Consider the following 12,351-nt stretch of genomic DNA (forward strand, 5'->3'; position numbering starts at 1 on the left):
TATCAAATTTGACTTTTTCATGCAGAAGTTTATTTAGACAAGATAATAAAATAATAAAAAGTTTATTACTCTCACCATTGAAATATAAAATCTTCAACATTATTTTTTGTCATTAGTTTGATCTTGCAAAATAAATAAATGATGATCATAAATCATCAAAAAAAAACAATACAAAGGTACCAAACCAACAGAAAATACAGAACTCACCATAACACTAAAAACAAACATTTATGAATAAAACTCTGGCACTCAAGTGAATCCATCAGTATGCTGATTTTTTAGGAAACCAACACATGCACATACTCCCTTGACATTGGGTTGATGGAAACAGGGCACTGTCATTTTAAAAATATAATACCACCAAAAATACTGCTTACTGAAGCTAAAAATATGCCTTGAAACATGGGTTTTTCGAACACTAGGTATGCCTTAGTAAATCAGATGGCAGTTACATCCCTGCAAGTATCAGTGTAGTGTTTCAGTGCCATACCAATACTGTCCTGCGTACACGTCCATCAACAAGGATGCATTTTCCTCAACTAACCCAAGACTTCCTGTTTTCACCCTTGCGTGCTCCAGCTTCTCCTTTGGCCATCGCTGTAAGGGCTGCCAGGTTGGGACTAGATCCTGACAGGTTCTGCTTGCGTTTCTGCCTTGACCGTTTAGCGGTACCTGCCGCTTTTGTGACCCGATTCGGTCTCACGAGAACGCCGTAACCAGGGTTGCAGTGGAAATAATGGCGACCACCAACCGAACCATCGTTTTTACCTGGACATGAAGAATAGCGTAATTATTTGGTGCTGAACATTTGAAATCAATGGTCAATTAATCATGGGATTAGACAATTTCCTAACAATTGAAACCGTTGGTAAGTGGACCACTGTGAAATCTATGCAAGTGTAAGTTTAATAAAAAGGCATTAACAAGCACCATTTTGAGTCCTCAAGTCTGAACCATTGTTTTTACCAAGAAATTGAAGACAAGCGTAATTGTTGAGTGGTGCATACAAAAGGAACATTTGCAAATCAGTGGTCTTTTTGATCATGGGATTAGACAATTTTTTAAAATTAGAACTCGTTTAGTGGACCGCTTTCAAGTCCATGCAAGTGTACATTTTGTTTAGTGAGCGCCAATTTATCAAAATCATATTTCCAAATCAACAGTTGATCATGGGATTAGGCATAATTTCTTGTAATTGAAACGGTTGGTTAGTGAACCACCGTGAAGGCTATGCAAGTGTAAATTTCTTAAAAATGTTCGTAAAAAACGAATCCACAAGTACAAACCATCATTTTTACCAAGAAATTAAGACTTAATTGCATAACTGTTGGTGCATACGAGAGGAGAACATTTGCAAATCAATGGTCCATTGATAATGGGATTAGACGTTATTTTAAATAATTGGGACAGTTGGTTAGTGGACTCTTTTCAAGTCTATGCAAGTGTACATTTCGTAAAAAGGGCCCAATGAGCAACATTTGGAATCTAAAAACCAAAAGTCCAAACCATTGTTTGTACTTAGAAATGAAGAAGAGCATAATTATCTGGTGGTGCATATGACAGGAGAATATTTTTCAATCAATGGTCCATCATGGGATTTGACATCATTTCTCGTAATTGAAATAATTGGTTAGTGGACCATTATGAAGTTTATGCAAGTGTAAATTTTGTAAAAAGGCACTAGTGAGAGCCATTTTGAATCATACACATCCACAAGTCTAAACCATCGGTTTTATCTAGAAATTAATAAGAGCATCATTATTTGGTGGCAGATACGAGAGGAGAACCACTGCTAATCAATGGTCCATTGATAATAAAAAAAAAAGGCACTAGGGAGTACCATTTTGAATCCTACAAACCCCAAGTCCACAACATGCAACACCTGGGACCAGAGCTGCAAGAAGGTGGTATTGCACACAGTGTTCTCCAGATCTACTGACTTCTCAATTTATCCATGCAAATGCTCCTTACAAACAATATTTGCAAGTCTGTTGTCCATGGTCAATGGGTTGCAAGTTCTTTCCAATGACTGGAATCTGATATGCATGCTGGTAGTATTGACTCTACTGACAAATTGATCTACTGAAGTTAAAGAGCATTACCAACCTGCTGGAACATCAAGTTCCACTCCAACCCAAACGCCCTTTGCAAAGTCAGTCGGTCCAACATAACAGACTGTTCCAGTTTTATTTGTGCCTACAGTCACATATTCCCCCTCTTTTAGCCAGTCAGGAGTCTCCAGGCTTTCCTCTGAATCCGAAAGGATCTCCAGTCTTTCTTGAGACTCACTCAGTGAAGATAAAGAGTTGCTGAGTTTAGTTTTGCCCTCTTCATCTTCTTCATGCAGGATCCCTTTGAAAGACTTAAGTCCGGAGGTCTTGACTTTGTGGATTTGGAAAGGGTTGGAGGTGGGAGCAGGAGTGGCTTTGACATTTTGTTCAGGTCTTGATTGCGGAGCAGGCGTTGATGGCTTAGCTGTCTTCACTGGTACGGATGGATCAGATGGTTTTGAGGCAGCTGGTGGTGCCAGTGGTGTAGATGGTACTGATGCGGCTGAACGAGATGAAGAGACGTTGGCTTCAGAGGTTTCCTGAGGTAAGGAATCAGAAACACTGAGTTTTTGAGGAGATGTATCTAGAGGAGACACTTGACCGTGTTCTTCTGATGTTTGGGATTCTGTAGGTGTCTGTTTTCCAAGTTCTAGGTCAGCTGGTTCAAGTTTTGACTGACGCTCTGGGGATGTGCTGCTTGTTGGCACAAACTCTGTTTTTGGTTCAGTCTTTTTGGAAGTAGAGTCTATTTTGGCCTCTGTGCTGTCAAGGAGAGGAGGGTCAACATTTGGGACCGGACACTCAGAGAGAGTCGCTGTGGAGACACTTGTGGAGATGTATCCACTTGAGACATCGCTTATGGAGCCGTTTGTTGAATCACCAACTGGGTTTTGCTTGGGGTCTTCAACCTCTACAGAACCAGGAGGTGGAACCTCCTTAATCTCTGATGGAACCGTAGGAGGTAGAGACTCTTTGACTCCCGAAGAAGCAGAAAGAGGTGGAACCTTTCTGACTTCAACAGAAACAGATGGAGATAGAACTTTCTCAGCCACTGGAGAAAGATTACGAGCTAGAACTTCAACCACTGGAGGAACAGATGGATGTAGAACCTCCTCAACCTCTGAAGGAGGAGGATTAGGAGGTGGAACCTCAACTTCTGGAGAAATATTAGATGGTAGAACTTCCTCAACCACTGGAGGAACAAATGTAGGTAGAACCTCCTCAACCTCTGAAGAAGAAAGATTAGGAGGTGGAACCTCAACTTCTGGAGAAAGATTAGATGGTAGAACTTCCTCAACCACTTGAGGAACAGATGTATGTAGAACCTCCTCAACCTCTGCAGAAGGATTAGGAGGTGAAACCTCAACCTCAATTTCTGGAGAAAGATTAGATAGTAGAACTTCCTCAACCACTGGAGGAACAGAAAGAGGTAGAACTTCTTTAACGTCTTGAGGAAGATGAGGCAACAGAATCTCCTTAACACTATCTGGATTCTCTGAAATTGGAGTTTCCATAGAATGGGTCTGAGGAGATCATAGAGATCAAGGTAAGTAATAATATACACAGTATTAAAACCAACTTTCATGTTACCCACTCTACCACATCACCAGATACTGTTCACAATACTAATAAGGAGCAGCCTATAATACATATAGACTTACTATCTGGATGTCAGACGTGGTTTCTGAGGATATGGTGGATGCTTCAGTGGTCTCTACTTTATCAGGAATAACCAGAAAAATGGGCACAATGGAAGCTGATTCTGATTGGCTGTCTTGAGTACTGTGTTTTGAAGGAGCCTGTGGAGTCTTCAAAATAAACATTCAAGCACAATTGATGTTTTATATAAACATTAAAACATAAAAAAATATTATTATTAATATTCAAAAAGAAAAATATTAAGCAAAATTTATATAAATAAAAAAAATCATAACATTTTTCAGGTTCCAACTGAACAGACTTACCAGTTCATAGCTGTTGATGTCTTCAAGACTGACAGACTGAACAACAATACGTGGCACATTCTAGTTGGAATTAACAATAAGACTTTTACCAGGAATACCACGCATTTGCCATATATTTTGCAACTTGATGAATGTTGCAATTATTTTTCTGGGTTATTCTATATTTTATTTTACTATAATAAAAACATTAATATTTCAATGCAGATGAGACATATACTCTAAATTAAAATTTTAGATTTTCCCAGGACATTGTATGCTAATCACAGATGGGTACACTGTGCAATGGTAATACTATATTATGCTTTTCTAAATCTAGAAATGTTTTGTGAAGTATGTTTTAGAGCCACAGCAGGTGTTGTTACCTGCTCAAAAGCAGCAGGAGGTGTCTCTTTCTTCTCCTCTTTCTTGGACAACAGAGACTTGAACATCTTGGGTACTGGAGACACTAGAGCTTTCACTGGAGAGAAATAAGATGCAGCAAATCCTGAGAGACCTGCAGGAACACGGGTTTGAGGAGCAGCAGAGGAGAGAAAGATGGAAGGACAGAAGAAAGGCAGAAGACAAAAGAGCAGGCAACCCATGAGAGTTAAAAAAAAAAAAAAAAAGCACACAGCATGAATAAAGCAAAAACAGAACTACATAAGCGGATCAGTGCCTTCAATCAGAGCACAGCGTTCAGAAGAAGCGCATACACTTTTTACTGAACCGTTTTACTTTATTGCACTTTGATGACATGCACCAAACAACTGCTGCAAACACAAACCTTCAATGAGCGCCATGCAGTGCTGAGTTAATGCACAGGCCAGCAGGTCAAAGGAAATAGCAATCAGGTACAGCTTTCAACAACTTATCTGAAGAAAAGTGGTGCTTGGTGACAAGGTGCTAGAAATATGTGGCTGGTTGCTAGGGTGTTGCTAAGGTGTTCTGCGTAAATTGCAGTGATATTATGAGTGGTCGCTAAAGTGTTGCTAAAGTATTTTGAGTGTTTTATTATTTGTACACAGATGCAGTGGCATAATGAGTGGCTGCTACAGCAGTGCTAAGTGCTTTATGTTGCTTTGCCGTTGCTGTGGTATTATGAGTGGTTGCTAGGGTGTTACTAAGGTATTCTGAGTGTTTTATCATTTGTATACATTTGCTGTGGTATTTTTAATGATGCTATGTGGTTGTCGCTAAGGTGTTCTGAGTATTTTAATGATGTGACTGAAGTTGCAGTGGTATTATGAGTGGTTGCTAAGGTATTTTGAGTGTTATTTTTTTTCAGTTTCAGTGGTATTATGAGTGTTGCTAGGGTGTGGCTAAGATGTTTTAAGTGTTATGTTGCTATGCAATTTTTGTGGTATTATGAGTGGCTGCTGAGTATTGCTAAGGTGTTCCAAGTTTTTCAATGTAGCTATGTGGTTGCTAGGGTGTTGCTAAGGTGTTCTGAGTGTTTTTACTATGTTGCTAAGGTGTTTGTAATAGTAATAGTGTGCTTGTAATAGTATTATTTATCATGTTACTATATTGTTCTGAATTGTTGATAGGCAGTTGCTAAGGTGATCTCAGTGCTGTTATGTTATGGTGTTCTGAATGGTTGCAAGGGTGTCACTGAGGTGTTCTGAGTATTTTAATCATGTTACTTTGAAGTTGCAGTTGTATTATGAGTGGTTGCTAGGGTGTTACGAAGGTACTCTGAGTGTTTTATCATATTTGTATGTGGTTGTTGTGGTATTATGAGTGGTTGCTAGGGCATTGCCAAGACGTTCCAAATATTTTAACAATGTCACTATGTGGCTATAGTGTTCTGAATTGTTGTTAGGGTGTTGTTAAGGTGCATTCACTGTTTTTATGTGGTTATAGTGTTCTGTATGGTTGCCAATGTGTTGATAAGGTACTCCAAGCGTTATTTTTGCTGTTGTCATGTTAAACAGCCAAACTCTGGAGTAAAGTCAAACTCCACCAGGTAATGTAAGCTCAGTCTTACCTGCAAAGGGAAAGGTGGACAGCAGAAGAGGATGAGGACAGTTACCTGGCTCTGAGTTTTGGTTTTGTACTGACGCTGAGTGAGATGGACTCTTCGTGGCTGATGTTAGCACAGAAATCTCCTGCCGACTGTCCCAACCACCCTACAGAACGTCAAAGCACAGACAAGGAACCGTCAGTAAACAAGCTGAACATCTGGATGGACAGAAAAATGAAAAGTGGTGCTCACTGACAAGGGAACTAGAGAGTTTAGGCTGGATGCTGGGGTGCTGCTTAGGTGTATTTTAGTTCTGTTACTTTGCAGTTGCAGTGGTATTATTAAAAAAACAATATTATTGATACATTATTATGTGTTAATAATGTATTATTAACACATTCCTTCACGAACCCCATTTTGGGAAATCCTGAAATATAATTCATTAAATGTTGTTAATAACAACCAATGTAATATATTACTTTGCATTTTAATATCAATATGGTACAATATTATTCTATTTAAATCAATGTGATAAATGGGTTCGGTTCAAAATCTGATTATATTACCTAAAATGTGTAATGTAATGGATTGTGTTACTAACTGCAATTTTTGTAATGTAATTTGGAATCAGTAACAGACTACAATGTGTCAGTAATCAGCGCTGTAAATTATTGCTTGTTATGAGCGGTTTCCCAAAACAGTGGTGTTCTAAGTATTTACCGACCTGAGACACAAACCAAACTATAGGAAATCTAAACTGTTACTCCACTATTTTAGGTGTTTCCTCACTTTATTGTCTTCTGAGTCTTGGCTGGTGGACAGATCTTTCCTGCTGCCAGAGAGCTGAAAAATAAACAGATTGGGTTTCATTTCTGGATTAGGTCTGAGCTGATTTAGATGATGCATTTTTGCTCAGAGATGTTGTTTGTGTCTTACCCGGTGTACATTTGGTGAACTGAGGCAGCGTTTGGGAATCTTTCCTTTATCTGATAGATGTTCCCTCACCGAAACCTCCTGAATTCACAAAAAATACAAAGATTACATGTGTATACAGCAAAAAGCAAAGCATTTATATTCTTATTTAGGTATATTTTTAAAGCAGATACAATCCTGCAGATGTGTGTCAGACCTGTCTGAGACGGTCCAGTGTGAGGATGTTGTCTACTGCTAACACACTCCGCAGGTATTTCTCGATGGCGGCTTCACTGTCGGCTCCTGGGTTGTTGGTGCTGGCGGCCAGTCGGGCGAGCATCTCTCTGTCCTCGGAGCTCTGAATGTCCTGTCAACAAATGCACACACCTGTTTCTGTTTCCTGTTTCTTACAGACTTATGTACAGTGCTGTCGTTTAGTTTGCAGTCAGTACGTTTCTTTTGTTTGTTTATAAAGCCATTTATAATGCCATTTTTATTTCAAATGTATGCTGTTTTTTGCATTTTATAATTAATCAAAGAATCAACACTGATAATATGAAAATGTTTAATTTCTGAAGGATCATGTGACACTGAAGACTGGAGTAATGATGCTGAAAATTCAGCTGTGCATCACTGGAATAAATTACATTTTAAAATATATTTAAATGGAAAACCCTTATTTTAAATTGCAATAACATTTCACAACATTGCATTTATTTGTTAAAAATGTGATAAAAACTGTACAGCGTAGGAGACTTCTTTCAAAAACATAAAAAAAAATCTAACCGACCTCAAACTTTTGAACACTAACGTATAATGTATATAAAAAAAATCACATTGCAACTCATTACATTGCTTAAACAAGAAAAGATAATGTTGCTCTTCACGTACCCCTGGGATATTTGAGACGATCTCAAACGTGACTCCACAGCTGTGAATTGAGCTGCGGTGAGACATTCTCCTCAGCAGACTTTGAGCAAAACCCTGCAGGAAGAGATCCGATCAATAAAAGAGCACTCAAAAATAACCTCATCAGTCAGTCACACACATTAACCGTCACACCTGTCGTCCGGTGAGGTTCACACAGATGCGCTTGCGCAGGACCAGCTGCATTTGTGCAGGATGACTGAGCAGAACCATGGTGCGGACGGTGAGGTAAATCCTGTGATCCGGCCCTGTCGCTCGATTCAGTTCAGGACTGTCATGAACGGTGCAGTCCCATGATGCCTCTGCCTTCACCTGTGAGCGGAGAGACAACATCATGTAATGTGGAATATCATGGTGCAAATATCTTTTTTCACTGAGAAGCAAAAGTGTGTCTCCTCACCTCATTCTCGTAGTATTTGACGATCTGTAAATCCATGAAATCATCTTTAACTTCTCTGTCGAGCGCAGCATCTAGACCTCCAGCTAGAGCGGACAGATGATCATGGAAGTCATCAGCTGTAGATAGACAGAAGAGAGAAACGTTGATCAGAATATAATTCATACAACAGGGATTCCCAACCTGCACAAAGCTTAAAAAAATAAAATAATTATAATTATAATAATAAATATAATAAAAATGACAAAAGCATAAGAAAATGACTAAAACTTAAAAATAATAATATAAAAATAAAAGCCAATTCAAAATATTAACAAAACACCTTTAAATCAAATTTGTCATCTTTTAATTTAGATACTAGATAATTTTACAATTATTTATTTAACATTTTTAATAATTTAACTTATCTTTGGCAATAAAGGCAGTTAAATTAATTTAAAACTATTTTGTGTTTTGTACTGTATATACTGTACATTAGATCACGTTATCAACTCAACATGCTAACAAAAATGTTCTCAAAGCTGAAATAAAATAAAATTGAAATACATGAAAATTACAAAAACTAGAAACGCTACCTTGGCACCTAAATGACATAAAATTACTAACTGAAAATAACACTGAACAACAACAACAAAAATCCTCAATACTAAATAGTAGTATTAAAAAAAACAAAAAAAACCCAATAAAAATGCAAGTAGATAAAATTATGAAAAAAAAAACAAAACAGGTAAGAATTCAAAAATACTGGTTTAAAACTAGTTTTAAATTAAATTATAATGTTAACTAATTTACTTCACATTTTCATTACTTTTTTATTATTTTACGTGATATTTGTGTTTTGAGCATTTTATACATTAGATTGCGTTAGCATCTCGACATTAAATTCAACTGGAAAACAATTGTGAGCCAGGTTCATGTTCCAAATCATTCACTTATGAGGCCTATTTCAGTTATGATGCTCCCTTAATGGGTAGCTGCCTACGTAGGGAGTAAACATCCAGGCAGCGCACCAGGATTTGGAACAGGGTAAATATTTACCGCTGAGGTCCAGGAAGATGACTGGGATGTGCGTCTCCATTCCTGGCACAGGAGCCCTGCAGGAACAGGAGCAGACAGTGAAATTAAGGTTCATGAGAGGAATGCACTAAACTGAATTAACCAAAGAGCACAAAACAATCTGATTTTTGGATTTTGTTCTTGCATTTGAATTTAACGAGTTAGATAAAGGTAGTTCTATGATTGTTTGAAAGGAAATAACATTGTAGGACCAGTAAGGAATAAAATACTGCACACACCACTCCGCCGGGGCTCCTGGGATACCGCTGCCAGCAGAGGGCACCAGTACAGCGTTTCTCTCCTCCGTTAGCGTCAGACGACACTCCAGCAGCTGCGACTCGCTCTCTACATCCTCTTCTGTCTTATCTACATGAGCCAGAGGAAAGCCAGCAGCCGTCAAACACTTTTCTCTCATTTTCACAAAAGATGTTCCTTCGATATAGTCCACTGTAACGCATCTGATTTCTAGCAACCCAGAAGCATGCAGTTCATCTACATCTCGTCTTACCGTGCTTGCCAACAAGTTTCTGGAGATGCTGGTCCAGATATTCCTGTCGCTCAGTTAGAGCCGTGAGCCACCGAGCTCTCAGTCTCTCCAGATCAGCCTCCTACACGTACAAACATGCAGAACATATTGCTTTATTAATATATAATGTAAAGCATGTATTAAAGCTCATATCTACACTAATGTACTGTAGGTCTGCTCTGCTCACAAAAGCTGCATTTATTTGATGAAAAAAACAGTAAAAACAGTTGTGCTGCTTCATATTTTTGTAGAAACCATTATGCATTTTATTCATACTTTATTCTTTGATAATTAGAAAGTTCAAAAGAACAGCGTTTACTTAAATCTTTTTAAAACAACATAAATGTGACCCTGGACCACAAAACCAGTCATAAGGGTCAATTTTTAGAAACAGAGATTTATACAACATCTGAAATCTGAATAAATAATCTTTCCATTGATGTATGGTTTGTTATGATAGGGCAATATTTGACTGAGATACAACTATTTGAAAATCTGGAATCTGAGGGAGCAAAAAACAATCAAAATACTGAGAAAATGGCCTTTAAAGTTGTGCAAATGAAGTTCTTAATGCATATTACTAATCAAAAATTAATTCATATATTTAGGGTAGGAAATTGACAAAATATCTTCATGAAACATGATCTTTACTTAATATCCTAATGATTTTTGGCATAAAAGAAAAATCTGTAATTTTGACCCATACAATGTATTTTTGGCTATTGCTACAAATATACCCCAGCAACTGCTTTTATACGGCTCCAGGGTCACAAATGTCTTTACTGTCACTTCTGACCAAATTAATGCATTTTTGCTAAATAAAACTTAAAAAAAAAAAAAACAACAACAGTGTATATAAATAGAAATGTGATCGACATATGACCATCCATATTTTCATATTTACATCTCAATGCCTACTCAATATTCAGCAGCTTGTGATAAACGACAATGACAACCACGGACATATAAACATCATTGACCTATTAAAAAAGTCTGAAAAGTTATTACCTGATAACTGTCCACATCTTTATCTCCCATCTTCAAAAATAAGACAAAAAGAGCCTGAGTCCAGACCTGTGCATCTGCTAATAGAGCTCATCAACAAACACACTCACCAGTCTCATTCACTAATACTCACATACAGTGAGTGAGAAGAGTTCACACTGGATTCATCAGGCATGTGCCTTCTACCCTTATTCAGATGTTAATCAATATATAGTATAATATAGAAGCATGTGCCAGCAGTAAGTAATTAGCATAAGACACACCCAAACATCTCCATATAAGGGCTTCAGGACATCCTTACTGTCCCTACAGTTCTATAAAAATCTTTTTAGTTTAATGCATTTAATGTTTTTTTGAGGTTACCTGTGATTTTAGTGTACGTCTGGTTTGAGCTGGTTCTAAAGTTTCTTCAAATTAGCATAAAACGGAATCAACATTTATGTGCGAAAATGTTTCAAACGTTTAGTGAATGAGACACGATGATTTTAACTAAAAATTAAAGATGAGTTTTTCACCCTCTGGGTCTCTGTGCTTTTGCCAGTTCTAGTCTGATGGAACTCCACATTGCCGATGGAAACGTTGAGCACAGACTTGGTGATCAGAGGCATGGTGCCGGAGTCCTGGACAGAACGCACCTCCACCTGAACACGCCTGGACTGACCCTGTCTCACACACACACACAGTCATGAGCTGCATCGAAGGAAAATCAGATCTTCTACAGTAAAATGTGTGAAGTTTTACACCTCATTACTTTCATTATGTCCACACAGACCTGTTTGAGCTGAAAGATTCCTCCTGTGCAGACGTCCTTAGCTGACTGAACCTCCACCGGCACAAACTCTCCAGCATCATTCAGCTCCAGGATCTGAACCCAGAGCTCCAGCCTGCGGGTCACTTCACTCCACCTGCACACACACACACACACACACACAATAAAGCAAAAAAGAAACTTCATTTTTACAAAAGGAGTCAAAAACTCAATTACAACTGTTTTTGGTGTGACCTAATTAGAGTATTCCCAAACCCCAGCTTTTTTAGCAACCAAACCGTTCCGAACTAAAATATTTACTTGAAGTACTTTGACATTTTAAAATAATATTTTAATAATTTAAAAACTCTTCGCTGACATTGGTAATGATCACATGACATGCAGGTAATCAATTCAAATAATTGATCTTATTAATATTTTACTAAAATATTTTAGTTTTTTTAATTAAAATTATTTTACAATGATTTTTATATTTTAATTCACACTAAATGTTGGTTGATAATTACGTTATGCACATAATCAAATAAATTTTTTCATAGTTATTCATATTTTACAAAAATATTTTATTAAGTGTTTAATTTTGATTGTTTTAAAATTCAAATTACTTTAAAATTACTTTTTAAAATGTCAATATTTCTGTAAATGTTTTATGGTCACGACTTGCAGGTAAACTAATTAAATATTTATATTAATATTTCAGAAAAATATTTTAGTAAGTGTTTTATTTTGATTGTTTTAAAATTCAAATGGTTTTAAAATTATTTCTTCATTTTAATTTAACATTAAATGTCTGTTGATGGCA

At 37.3% G+C, this 12,351-nt stretch overlaps 1 protein-coding gene across 1 annotated transcript in view; it reads right to left on the reverse strand.

The window, feature by feature from the left end:
• Window positions 1–10: 10 nt before the first annotated feature.
• Window positions 11–12,351, reverse strand: part of kif13bb (kinesin family member 13Bb) — a 32,064-nt gene continuing 19,723 nt past the window's right edge. Inside the window, exons 25-42 of the mRNA XM_079375353.1 lie at window positions 11,553–11,685; window positions 11,296–11,442; window positions 10,784–10,813; window positions 9,758–9,857; window positions 9,489–9,615; window positions 9,232–9,287; window positions 8,197–8,312; window positions 7,932–8,108; window positions 7,761–7,853; window positions 7,087–7,236; window positions 6,894–6,971; window positions 6,747–6,800; window positions 6,027–6,123; window positions 4,378–4,508; window positions 4,016–4,075; window positions 3,713–3,859; window positions 2,107–3,574; window positions 11–768 (exon numbers count right to left, since the gene is read on the reverse strand). Coding sequence (XP_079231479.1) covers window positions 536–768; window positions 2,107–3,574; window positions 3,713–3,859; window positions 4,016–4,075; window positions 4,378–4,508; window positions 6,027–6,123; window positions 6,747–6,800; window positions 6,894–6,971; window positions 7,087–7,236; window positions 7,761–7,853; window positions 7,932–8,108; window positions 8,197–8,312; window positions 9,232–9,287; window positions 9,489–9,615; window positions 9,758–9,857; window positions 10,784–10,813; window positions 11,296–11,442; window positions 11,553–11,685 — 3,397 coding nt within the window. The 3' untranslated portion in view covers window positions 11–535. The remainder of the gene's footprint in view (window positions 769–2,106; window positions 3,575–3,712; window positions 3,860–4,015; window positions 4,076–4,377; window positions 4,509–6,026; window positions 6,124–6,746; window positions 6,801–6,893; window positions 6,972–7,086; window positions 7,237–7,760; window positions 7,854–7,931; window positions 8,109–8,196; window positions 8,313–9,231; window positions 9,288–9,488; window positions 9,616–9,757; window positions 9,858–10,783; window positions 10,814–11,295; window positions 11,443–11,552; window positions 11,686–12,351) is intronic.

This window comes from Barbus barbus (genome assembly GCF_936440315.1).
Source record: "Barbus barbus genome assembly, chromosome: 24".
Taxonomy (NCBI): Eukaryota; Metazoa; Chordata; class Actinopteri; order Cypriniformes; family Cyprinidae; genus Barbus; species Barbus barbus.